Raw genomic sequence first — 13,910 nt, 5'->3', positions numbered from 1 at the left:
CCGTCGAACTGACGGCGCATTTTTCGACTCCTTTACAGCAGACATAAATTTTACTCGTAGCATAGTCAGCTATTCACTAACGTTTGATCCAAGTTAAAAAAATTGGGCGTTTGCCCCCAATGCCCCTCAATAATGCCGGATAGCGTGAAATGTTAAAACTAATTGCCGCTTCCCTTCTATAAAATCTGGGTGTATGAAAACTAAAATCCATACAGGGAATGTTCCTAACAACTCCATGAAGGCAGTAGTAATTGAATCAGTAAAACGGCCAACCCACAGGCAAATACGCATTACGTCTCGTATTGGTCGTTAACTATTGCTTGTAAAAATGTTTCCAATTATGACAAGCCGAATTCCTTACAGCCTTGACGCCATTTTGAGGTGCTGTTGAAAATCTGGTTTAAAAAGTACCAAAAATATTAAGGTGTATTTTGTGGAAAATTGCGTCACAAGAAATTTTTACATTTTTGATTTTGTGTTAATCCCCTTATCTACAGACTTTGTTCAGAATTATTTGCGAAATCTTACCGTGTGCTGTCCTAATTCGGCTATATTTTTTCTGTTGAGCGATAGTAGTTACCCTTCACAAGAGAAATTGTCGCCAGGTGAATGCAGACAAATTACCTCCAAAACTAAATTTTTGGGATTTAATTGTGAGATGGGACCTGAAAGGGAACGTGGCTGCAATTATTATAGGTATGAAAAACGAGCGTTCATTGATAATGAACCAAAATGACGGAAGTTAATCACGAACGTGAACTCGGTTACCAATGCTTCAAAAACTATTTGATCAGTAGACTCGTATAGTCGGCCAAGGATAAATAAAATTGTGTTTCTTGCTCACTTATCACGCGAAACAAAATATGCTGTTTCAAAACAAATAAGACTACATGAAAAGAAAATAACAGCCAAAAACCAAAGGCTGACTACATAAATCAGTATTTAATCCACAACGAGAAAATCGTTTTTCGCGTGTTGTCCGTGCATCCGTAAATTTTGTAACCAAGTTTTTTACATCGTCCTCTATGTATATTTCAACGTCATTGCTGGACTGATATGTTGTGTTTATAGTCTTTGGAACAAAAGCATTCACCTCTCACGAGGACCGGTTTTGTGTACTGGCAGTGTTTAAAATTTTATTCTGATTCCACTATTTGCAAGCGAATGAATATCCCTGTTAATGTGACCTGTTGATTAATACGATACCCAACTACTTTCGTATTTATGTTAATAAATCTTTGTCCCATTCCATGTTCTGGTGTGGATGCAACTACTTGCAATATAATGTGTTTAACCATGAAAAAACAGGGAGGTGTTGAAGAGAGTATAATTTTACAAGAAAATATTACGGCCAAAACAGCACTCCCAACATCAATCTTCGGCAGGTGCATTATCTAGGAAGGTGTACTACTTGCAATATGATCAGGGCAGCATGTGATGATTACATCCTGTCTTATTTCCTATTCACATCCAAATCCGTAAACCAACCATGCGTATCATGTATCACCATAACAACGTCCAATCACATGTAAGTAATTTTTTTTGTGACTAGCCCATATTTATGCAAGTACTTTTACTTTAAGGAAATATTGCGCACTTTTTCTATCATATGATAAGTTTGCTAGTGACACAATTTTCACATTGGTGAAAAATCTTGCCTTACCATGGTGATTAACTTCTGTAGTTTTTGCATCAAATAAACCCCTTAACCCGTGAATTTAAAGTGAAATAATACAGACAAGTAACATTTGCATGTAAGTATTTGCCGCTGGTTATTTACATATACGCCCGTAACACAAGCGAACAGAAACTCGGCAACGCGAGGGAAATACAAAATAATTAGGTTAAAGCGTTACACAGCTTTATTCCTTTAACCCAAATGGCATTTTTTAACCCAAATGGCATGCGCAGAAATTCAAAAAGACCGAAAGGTGTAATTACCGCCGTTTTGGCAACATCCGCGGGGGCAACTGAAACTTGGTGGTAGCCACGCACAAGGTCGATTTTGGAAAAAATGGTAGATCCTGCCAAACTTGCTGAAAAGTCCTGAATGTGAGGAATAGAATAACGATCTGGCAGAGTAGCAGCATTTAATCGCCTGTAATCACCACACGGCCTCCAACCGCCTGTAGACTTTGGAACCATGTGTAGTGGCGAAGCCCAGGGACTGGACGAGCGTCTGACAATCCCCATTTTTAACATATTGGCGAACTCATTTCTTGCCAAAGTGAGTTTCTCAGGAGGAAGGCGCCGAGCACGCGCGTGAACTGGAGGTCCACTTGTTGTGATGAAATGCTGCACGCCGTGCCTGGGGAGCAATTCAGAGAAGTGAGGCGCTGTAACTGCGGGAAATGCGGCCAGCAAACGCGCGTAATCACACTTGTCTGAGGTGAGAACATTTATGCGTTGAAATAAAGATCCGGCTTTTCGAATAGGAAAACTTGCAAACGTTTGTGCGCTGACCAAACGCTGTCGTTGAAGATCAACTAACAAAGAATGTGCTCTCAAGAAGTCGGCGCCGAGCAGTGGCCTGGAGACATCCGCCAAAACAAAATTCCATTTAAACTTCCCAGCGGGCAAATTAAGCGAGATCAGACGTGAGCCGTACGTCCGAATACTGCTGCCGTTCGCAGCCACAAGGGTTTTGCCGGGCCTGTTTGTGTGGCGCTCAAAGCGAGTCGGTGGAAAAACGCTGATTTCTGCCCCCGTGTCGACAAGAAAATTACGCCCAGATATGCGGTCCATTAAAAAAAAGAGGCTGCTCGTTTTGCCGGCCGTCGCAGCAGCTAAAGACGGTCGGCTTGCTCGTTTCCCCGAAACGCACATGGAGGACAACACTGACGTGCGTTTTTACCGAAACGACGGTGGTAAAAGCAAAATTTTTGAGCGTTTCTTACTTGTTGTGGTGTAGTAGAACTGAACCTCGAGCGTCGCACCTTTAATACCTCGTATTCCTCGTCTTTTCTACTAGCCAAGAGCAGAGCATCCGCCTGTTGCGCTAAAACGCGAGCACAAGGAAAATCCTTTCCAGCCAAACCCGTGCGTACGGCAGCGGGCATCTTCTCCAGGAATAATTCTTTGAACAAAAAACAAGGTTCCTCACTCCCAAGCAACGCCAGCATTTCGTCCATTAGGGCAGTTGGCAGCCGGTCACCCAAAGTTGGCATGTGGAGTAATTGTTGAGCTCTTTGTGACGGTGTTAAAGTAAAAGTAGTCAGCAATCGCTCCTTAATTGCTGCATACTTGTCTTCATGCGGCGGTTGTTCAAGTAAATCAATCAAACGACTAGCTGTGTTCTGATCGAGAGCTGACACAACGTAAAAGTACTTGGTTTCGTCAGCTGTCACTTTCTTCAAAGCAAATTGAGCTTCCGCTTGCTGGAACCAAACACGTGGCTGTGACATCCAAAATGTGGGGAGTTTAATAGCCACAGCGTTTTGATCACTACCATCCATCTTAACTTGAAATTTATGTCAAGAAATATACGTTTCTATCACGTCGGGGTCACCACTAAAGCGTTACACAGCTTTATTCCGTTGCAAAGTTAAGAATGACTCAACGAGTCTACGCAACAGCGGCAAAAGAGAAACGCGGCGAAAAAGGCAATTAATCCGCTTCGCTAAAATGCGGTAAAGTGAGCGCTACAAGGTACCCATATATGCATTAGAAAAACGTGATACAGTTTGACGACAAAATCTATATTAAAATGATTGTTTCAGAACCTTTACCGCTGTAACAACGGGCAGCTCAATAATTTGTAATTTTTATGCGCCCAATATGTTGCCGCAAACTGCACAAATAACTCATGTTAATTGTTAGCAACGCATAGCATCCATCCTGCCTTGATGCTATGCGAAAGCGTGGTATTACTTCTGCGTTGTCTGATTACGGTGGTAGAGATCCTCTACGTTGTGAAGGTCGCCTGGCAAGTTGTGCGCTTGCGCACCAGTGTACCTTGACCACAATATACCCCGTGAAACCACTCAGTTGGTAGAGCGTTGGCCCTGGTTAGCCCAGGGTCGTGAGTTCAAACCTCACCGGGACTTTGATTTTTCAGATCTCGCTCCGACTTGTCGGGAAAAGTGGCTGATCCAGCTTGGCTGCAATGCCTTGGCTGCGAAGCCTGTGAACATTAATTGTTAGCATGTGATATTATTGAAAAATGTTTGACATATTTAAAAATATGATTCTTGCACATACTTTTTAAACAGATCTTTGTAAAAGGAGGCCACATCCACTCAAAACACGATTCATTATATTTAGTAAGAATAGATTACAAATGATAATTGAACGAGAAAAAAAATTCATAGATTAATAACTCACGGCTTAAATCCCGTCCAGAACAACACAAAAAAAGGACATAAGAAACCTCATCCTACCTTCTGTTACATGCAAATTGACCTTATTATGCATACAAAATGTGTCGCCTATTTGCGTAGAAATGAAAGGGTAGCAGCAGTAATTAATTGTTCCCCTAAAAAATGTCAGTTAGATAAAGGTAATGAATAACTTTAAGGTTGTACTTTCTGTTTCTGGTTTTGATGTATAAATGAGTGATTTCGATAAGTGTTAGTTTTGTTCAACAGAAGTTAGTTTTGAAATTTTTCTGGTTAAAAAGCGAAATGATCTTTCATTCACTGCCACTCCTTTGTGTGATTCTTGGCTTTGCACTGATAATTTGGAAACTTACATCTGTTGTAGGTAAGTCGGCGGCTAAATTTTCTATGTTATGGCGAGTACCATAATAAAATCTCGAGACGTAAGGGACTACCATAAAAGAAGTTACGGTCAGACACACACGTTAGCATATGTCGTGTTCACGCGCAATACTTCTCAATCAATAATGCTTTTTAATTTTCTTTGGCTACTGACCTATCGCCAGTTAAAACCTAAAAAAGAGCCTTGATTTCATTCTTTCCTTATGGTTGGTGCGATTATCGTTGGAATATTTATGTATAACCGAAACATGAAATTTCACTATTTGGTTTCCAAACATACAAGCTGTTGGCCATTACAAGTGAATGTGAAACAGGAAGATGCACAAGAAAGTTTAAATTGGTTATGGTTATTATATTGTAGTTTGCTCTGATCCGCCCCAAGACAATACACTCAACATATAGACAGGTGGAATTTACCATAAAGGCGACCGTTTGAACTACACTTGCTCTAATTCAGCGCTAACTCGGGTCGGCGATGCGACGACAGAATGCACTGATGCTGGATGGAGCTTGTCACCTCTTCCAACCTGCAGAGCAAGTAACATAGGTTTTGAAACCACATATCTAGAAGAAAACCACATCGGGATTCGTATCCATTCGTACAGACTGGGTTCAAATCCCGGTGTGATAAATAAACTAAATTAGTGACCCATTCATTTGTTGATACGCACATATTAAAAAAACTTTTGATTAAATTTGTTTACAGTTTGTGTTTGACCTACTTTTGCTTTTAATCTGTTCCCATCCGAATTTTCCACCCATGACCTATGCAAAACTTTCCACATTGTTCAGGGTGTGGGCCACCACCGGCTTTAACAAACGGAGACTACACAGTCACAAACGACCCCGATTTCAAGGTCAATGCTACTGTCACATACAACTGTAACAATGGCTTCTTAAAATCCGGTACAGATGACTTTAACACGTGCACGGCTGCTGGCACGTGGGAACATCAAACTGTCACGCTGGTCAGCTGTATGTCTGGTTAGTGTGAAGTGGTATATATAGACCAACTAGATTATTACAGTATTTAATTAAATATATAATGGCGTAATTGTTCTAATCAAGCGCTCTGCACTTATCGACTAAAAGTTGAATGTTCTGTGTACATATTTCAGCCTTTTACCAACGAAAGTTAAAACCACATTTTTTCAAAGCTAAATTCCTGTACATATTTGATGGAAACGCGAAAGTGGACGATTGCATTACTAAGCAGAATGCTTTGACGCTGCTCGCGCCGTTCCCACAGGGTGGAGCTGTGAATGAAACCAATTTTCCCAACTTCTTTCGCGAACTGAACTTGGCAACAAGGTATATCAGAAACTTACACTTTGCGTTTCATACCGTATTATTATTGACACATTGCATTAAAATTTGTGAATAGTTTCACTTTATTTTACCCTATCAAGTGTTGTGAATCGTTTACGATCGTTGTGAAACAGCCTCGGAGATTGGCTTTCTCCAGCTGCAAATTCTCAATACGCCATTCACCAACATTCAGGAGGTTGCCCCACGAATGCCAGTCTTGACCCGGTTTATATTGAGTTAGAATTCGGAATGATAGACTACGCATCTGCCGTAAGTTTTTTACATTTAAATTATAGTTGGTTGCAACGAGTGATGGATAAAACGAATCACCGGGGCCGCATAAATTACGTAGGCACTTCTTCTTCAATTCTTTGATTTCACCATTATTGTGCCGAGATTTTGTAAATTTGTCTTAACTTATGCCCAGATTGCAGCGGCGCAATATCAATGCCTAACCTTTAACCTTCTGGGGATGTTGAACTGTGCCGTCACACACCACTATGCTCTTGGTACAAATGATAGTGACGTCAATGTGATTCTCCTCATAGCTGAAGATGTTTCCACACTTGGTGATATTTTCAAAAGTAAGCATGTCGTTTGTTATAAACAAAACTTTCCTCACGGTAAATCAATGAAAGCTTAACTTCATTACATATATGTTGTATATCGCTTCACAAAAAACCTGAACATGCCAGTATTTAGTCCATTATTGCTGAAATGTTACGATTAAAAACTTATATAGGGCCTAAAGGAAATAAAATGACCATTTCTAATCTTTTTCAACCAAATCTCACGAGAGTGCCTCGCCAAGCACAAGACAAAATGAACTTCAACTCAAACCAAATCAAATCATGTTTATTTTGCAAAAAAAGTAACTATACGCGTATGAACAATATACAAAGAAATAAAATGGCATGGGCACCGATAAAACCATAAAGGTCAGGCGCCCGTATGAAGGTGATTTCCTCACGGAGAATCACTGTCTGCACCCAGTCGCACTGGGAGGTGATGGGTTGCGACAGGTTGCATGTGACGAAAGGTGGCCACCCGACCGTGCTGGCCAAAGCAAAACCCATCGAAACCCAAACGCCAACTCGGTTCTTAGAACGTTTCCTTTGATCCACATCGACAGACCTTAAACGTCCCGAGGACAGTCCAAACGTGGTGGTTTTGGTTGGAGATGGTCAGGATCGTATGGAGGTTGCGCTTGTTGAATCATCGCTGGTCTTCAAATAAATAAATTTTACAAACATGAGAGCCATGATCAATCGAAAAGTCATACAAGAAAGTTGAAAAAAATATTTTCTGCACCAGTCCCTTGCCACGCCCAATGGGGGAACCTCTGAAGCCGCCATTAAAGCGATTATGTATACGCATGGACTGAGTGACGTCATTGTGTCCTGTTTTTCATATAAATTGTGATAACCTCAAGTTACTGCTACCTGAAACGTTTTAATTTAAAACGTTTTAATTTTTTTTCTAGCAACGCCTTTACCTAACGCTTAGGTTCTTACATTGTAACAAAAATAATGTGATTGTTATAAATTTAAGCAATTTCATCACTATTTGAATAATTCTTCTGTTTTTAGCGATTGCCTATAAGGTGATTGATACACAAAGACCATTGTGGGATGCTGAGTTCTTCACGATGACGTTGGTCTCATCGACAGCTGGTACATACACCAGCAACAACGAATGTAAAGTATAGTTTAAACTACTCCCAATTTTCAATATTTTCAAGTTTGAGCAAATCTGATTGTAATTACAAACAATGCCACAGGTTTAGCCCCAATTATTTCAAAAGCGAGGCGATTAGAGGTACTTGTTGTTTCAAAATTCAAATATTTACGGACGGTTGGGTAAGGCCGGGTCCACACTCACGCTTTGCGCCGGCGGATTTTTTGTTTGTTTCAATGTCCCGAGCGTACGCCCGCACGCCGGCGTATAATGAAACAAACAAAGAATCCGCCGGCGCAAAGCGTAAGTGTGGACCCGGCCTTAGGGTATACTTCTTTTACAGACCTCTCCCAAGTTGCCTGTGGTCAAGGCATTACGTCATGTAACCGGTTCCTTGGTTCTGTTGCTGATTTCACTGACACACAAATCATTGACATGATCACCAATTTCAATTTCAACTAGATTGTCATGTCCTGTGTAGTGGCAACAAAATGACATTGGCTGAAGAAATTTGTGCTTTGAATTACAACTAACAACTAAACATTTAAATCTTGCGGTCTTATGTGCGTCAAAACGTATTGTCTTTTTCCACTTGTGTTATTTTAATGTACGTGTATAGGGTAAGAGTATATATTGCGAATAAGGTGAGCACATTATAAATTTTACTATTGCTTCGCCCGACTTCCCGACCGCTGATGTTACGGCCGTGTATGCGAACAACCCACAAATACTTAATTGTAAATATTACAAGTATGTTCTTACTTTAAATCATGAGTTTAAATTGTACGTTTATTGATGAAATGCACAAATACTGAAGTTATCACAACTCCTAAAGATTCGGTCAAGATTCTGAAAACTCTTCTTTTCAGTTAAGTCATTAACCGGGTATGGGAGAAAAAAAGATTGGGTTAAGTTATCAAATACGAGAGAAAAATTGTGTAAAAATTTAGGACCATGCTAAAATTGGTTTATTTGCTTATAATTGGACGTTGTTATGGTGATACATAACACGCATTGTTGGCTGACGCGTGTGGGTGTGAATTGGAAATAAGGCAAGATTTATTCATCACGCTGTCCTGATCATACTGTAAGTAGTTAATGTTTCCTACAATATCCCACGGCGCAATGTCAGCTCCCACCTTCCCACTTAACATCTTTATCTTTTCTTGTTAAACTATGTGGTTCACTTCAGTAAAATGTAAACACGTTCTCGTTATTTCCCACATTTTGTTGCAAGTAGTTGTATCCACACCACTTGATGTGGCGGTAAAAATATTATAAACAGGTGTAGACCGACCTTGTTACCAATAAACTCATTTGAAAAAAGGGATTGTATCGCTAATTTATCAACAGTAAATTAGCTTACTTTGGGGCAAGCAAGCAATTATCAAACCACAGTGCTTCAACAGCACAGTTAGATAATCAAAGAATAGTGACAGTTATTTCTACTTGTAAAAGAAGTAAACCTACTAGGCCTACTTGCATAGAAATTACTGACCACTACAGCAACATGCAATAGCGTATTAAATTGGTGGTAACACGGCAGTTATAAAAACAAAAAGTGATTTGCATTGTGACCTCACAAGCATACTAGAAATCGAGAAAAAACATGTCCTTTGAAATAAAAGACATTAAATTTTAAATTAAACTGATATTTACTTTTAGGCTAATACGAAAAGGCCGTTGCCAGTCTTATGTACTTTTAGCGCTACAAATTCTTTGGTGAATATCGAAAAAAACACTAACCTTATGCCATCCCTTGCACTTTATCTATCCGTCGACTTCCACTAAAGGTTGCTACGAAAGACACCTTTTCTAACATGAAAATATTATTGCTTCTATTAACCGTCTCAAAACCGTTGTTGTATGAAACGACGATGGGTTTCGCACAAACAGTATAGGAAGTTAAGTATAGGTGGATGATGAAAGGATAGACTTCCTAGACGGTGTATCAACCAATTCTTTGAGGTTCGTAGTTTTCACGCTACGACCTAACGAATAAGTGGTGCTAAAAGTACACATGGATATCCTGGCCACGAATCCCGATAAGTTTTTTTCTTCTTATATGGATTAACCAATGCTGCCAATCACCCGCCCAAGCGTATCTAATTTCAGCCTGCAGCAACCTTTACTTTTGAGATAGGATCCCATCAATATACCCCCCAACTAATCAGCTCGTATGCACGCAAAAAAAGGCTGGAGCCTACAAAGTGTACTTTTAGCACCACAAATACAAAAAACAATCCTCGATCCTTAAAATCATTCTTGGGAAAAGCAAGTGCCTCAACTTTGTTTTACTCACTAAAGCTACCCTCTACGTTCCTTTTGGTGCTTATTATTGTCACAGAAATAATGAAGTTTTAGTTAAAATGCATTTTTAAGATTTTGCTAACCTGCCAAATGCATTGCAGTATTTAAAAGTTTGTTATTTACGTTTCCAGGTAAAGTTAAACCAAGAAATAAAAATTAAAACACGAGGGAATTATTAAAAAAAAATAATGAAAAAAGTGAACTGAAGAAAAAATAAATGAAGTTTTTTTATTTAGCACAAAATTTTGCAACTATGATCTTGTTTGATATGGAAATATTGGACAAAGCTTGGAAGTGGCAATGACTTTGCGTAGTTTTGTGCAGACGTATATATTTTGCTCTCCATACTAACATAACTATTTCACATGAAAACATAGGTACTGATAAAACTTTTGCTTTTTCTCATTATTTTGCTGAAGTGTTTATTGTGTGTGTAACTATATGTGCGTTCTTACCACTACTGCTTGTGTGCAAAGTTACAGAAACAAACTTCATGTCGTGAAAATCGCAAATAATCGTTGGAAAAACAAATATAATCTAGTTCCTATTGTTTTATGGTTCGGGGCGTGGAAAACTTTTTTTTAACCATAAGCCCGAGTCAGACCCGAAAAGCCATACATAAGCTCCAAAGTACATAAATGCGACAAAACGGCAGGCCTTTATATAAGTTAGGTTTCCCGGTTTGGTCACAGCAAAAACCCACGCGCTAATTAAACATATTAACATATTACATTATATAACATCCAAATGCTGTGAATAACGTTTCCAAACTTTCTATAGAACTGGAGACAAAATTTTTTTGTCACAATGCGCACAAAATTGTCAATTTACTTAGTCTTTATGTATCGGAATGTTACAGAGAATATTGTTAAATTCATTTGTACAACATGATAAGGGTCGAACGTTCCCGTAGACTGGAATACATTTTGAGCAGTTGGTACAGTACTTAAGTTTATGTAGCATTTGGTTGCATGAAACTACGCTTCATACACAAACATGGACTTCTATATGCGTAGCAGAATTATTGTTGCACGCGCTAATAAAATTCCTAAACGCGGGTCACACTCCCCTGGTACATGTAATTCTTCTACCATTGTATTCATAGAGAATGTTTTGAGTTTCGGTAACAAATGTGAAAAGGATAACAAACGACTAATTATCGGACAATTGTCAATCGCACTTGTCCACACCATGTTTGTCAGTTAGTCATTCGCACAATAAATTTTCTTCTCCGCACCAGTTCGGATGGTTCCACATGTTGGAAAGTACTGACCTTGCCTATGTTTCTATGAGCGGCGTCCGAAGTTGAAATGTGACCAAAATTAATCGTCCTGCTACGTTTACAGTTTCATTCCGTCTTCGATATTTGCAAGCAATTGAACATTGCCGCAAATGAGGCACGTAGATAATTCAAAAAATTCCAATTTCGTTTCTAGATTATAAGGTAGACCTGCTCCTGTTAATAATGTTGGTCTCGTCACATTATTAAGTGTAGACTCCACTATACTTGCTACTGAATGTGTCTAACAATGTCATGTTTTGAATGTGGTCGAAGAAACAATTTAACTGGAATAATATACGGGACGTGAGTGAATTTTAAATATTTCGCATTTTTTGCGTTCAAAGCCCGAACTCGTCAATTCTTGTCACGAATATTAACTAGGATGTAGTTAAGTGGGAAGGTGCAATCTGATATCCCACAGTGTTTTAGTATAGGAAACATTAACAACTTGCAATATGATCAGGGCAGCATATGATGATTACATCCTGATGCCTTAATGCACATCTAAATTAACCAACCATGCGTGTAGATGTATCACCATAACAACGTCCAATTATATGCAAATAAATCGAATTGAGCATGGTCTAAATTGTAAGGGAAACTTTTAATCATGAATAACTTATCAGTAATTGCACATCTTCCAACTCGTCATATACATACACGCACATACACGTAATATTTAAAGTCGGGCAAGGCAATAAGAAACTCACTATGTGCTCACCTTATTCACATTATATGCTATTACCCTACACGTACATTATTACAATTTTTTGCTTGCTTGTGCACTGCTTTTATAAGAGACTGACTATGAAACCAGGTTTTGCTGCACCTGAAGAAGCGAGATCAATCTCGCAAAAGCTCGTGCTAATAAAGTTGTTTAACAGTCAGTCTCTTATAAAAGCAGTGCACAAGCAAGCATATAGTCATAGATCAGAGACTGACACGACAAATTGAAGAAATTGAATTATTACAATAACACATGTGGAAAAAGACAATACAGTTTGACCAATAACAACCTTTCATTTAAAAGATTGCTTGACCTGACATGGATTGTTTTCCACAACCGAACACAGTTCTTCCTGGCCTGGTAACGAATCCCATTTAAGGCTTTTATGTATAATTTTAGCGCCATCTATCGCCACAGTGTAATTGGGAAAATCCCTACAGTAAATTTTTTTTGTTCAAGCCTAGTTTTTTTTGAGAAGGGAAACAACAATTTGTTGAAAACAACAACACTCAAAAATGATTGCATTTTTTCACCGCACATGTCTCTGATGTGATTTTTTTATTCAAAAGCTGTGTTTCCAATTCGAATATCCTACACCACTTTACTTAGTGCCAAAATATACTGTTAAACACATATAAATCCTGACAACAGCCACGAATAAGAATTTACGCTCTATACAATTGAGAAACCAATGCCATAAACCAGCGGTTTTAAATTTATTTAGGGGTGCGTGTATTTTACACGGGCCAGATATCTTGTTCTCCGCACGAGGGCGATAAAGATTGTATTTAGTTCGTCTGATTCAAAATCGACACTGAGATAAAAAACGATCAATAAACGCAAGGTTTGCATATGATGACAAGATTCAAAATGGCAAGAAGCAAGTCACAAATGTGATTTCCTGGTTTAATTCTGTGGGAAAAAACGGTTCTAATGGGTAAAAGTGTCCAGATGTTTAAGATTTGGGACTAGAAATTTGTCTACGTGACTGATATAACTCTGTCGCAATTGTGCGGTGACAAATATGATAACCCCAAAGTTTAATAATCCTAACAAAGAAAGTGAAAGTAGACGAATGTTTGAACACACATATCCACCCTAGGACGCGAACAGGATATTACGAGGGTTTGTTTGCACTACCATTGCACACAACACCTCATCTCTTACACCATTGCAAATAACACTGAAGATTATGTATGACCATATTTCTGTAAGTATGCAGTATATCTGACATTATGATGTGAAGCAACTGATCAAGTATTTTTTTTCTCAGGATCACTAACTTGAATGATGAAATTCGCATCTGTTTAGGTGTGAGCTGCGAAGTTTGTTTTTCGGACAAAAATCATTTATCAACAAACGCCGGTGAAAATGTATGTGCTCCATGTTTCTGCACCTATTGTGCAATATGATAAAGCCGTGGTACCCATGCAGTCCTTGTAACATCATAGAATTACTTCCTGGTTGGCTTTAACATTGAGACATATCTTGGGTTCACCATAGCACAGTAACCTATCGAACTATCCGGTGACAAAGTATTAGTTACATCAGTGCGACGCAATTAAAAGCTGCGTTATAACAATGATTCAAACTTAGCTTAGTGGTCACTGTCCTTAAATCACATGTAGGAATTTATAAAACGACAACTAAGATATTTATGGTTGAAGACACGCCTCGTTTTCTTACAAACAGAAAGTATTTTCACTCTATATTGTGTCATGCCCCAAAAGTAAGGCCATTTATTTCATAATGCGGTCGGATGAATTTCATCACAAAACATTCAAAAAACTATGTTTGTGCAACTTCCAAAGGTCTTGTTCAGTGTTCTCGTTAAACTTATTACATCGGTTATTCGTAAGTAAAGAAGGTGGTGGATAGAGAAGAGAGC

At 38.8% G+C, this 13,910-nt stretch overlaps 2 protein-coding genes across 2 annotated transcripts in view; both read right to left on the bottom strand.

Annotated features, from left to right (window-relative positions):
• The window catches only part of LOC145899853 (uncharacterized), an 82,370-nt gene that overhangs the window by 25,039 nt on the left and 43,421 nt on the right, over nucleotides 1-13,910 (bottom strand). The window lies entirely within an intron of this gene.
• Nucleotides 2,787-3,455, bottom strand: LOC145899675 (uncharacterized). The gene has a single exon (XM_082988569.1). The coding sequence runs from the start codon at nucleotides 3,453-3,455 to the stop codon at nucleotides 2,787-2,789; it is 669 nt and encodes a 222-aa protein (XP_082844695.1).

This window comes from Ascidia mentula, chromosome 4 (assembly GCF_947561715.1).
Source record: "Ascidia mentula chromosome 4, kaAscMent1.1, whole genome shotgun sequence".
In the NCBI taxonomy this organism is placed as follows: domain Eukaryota; kingdom Metazoa; phylum Chordata; class Ascidiacea; order Phlebobranchia; family Ascidiidae; genus Ascidia; species Ascidia mentula.
The sequence above is the reverse complement of the archived record's forward strand: the minus strand, read 5'-3'. Positions and strand labels throughout refer to the sequence as shown.

Coding starts and splice junctions, on each gene's coding strand:
- LOC145899675 (XM_082988569.1), bottom strand. CDS start 3,455: ATGGATGGTAGTGATCAAAACGCTGTGGCTATTAAACTCCCCACATTT.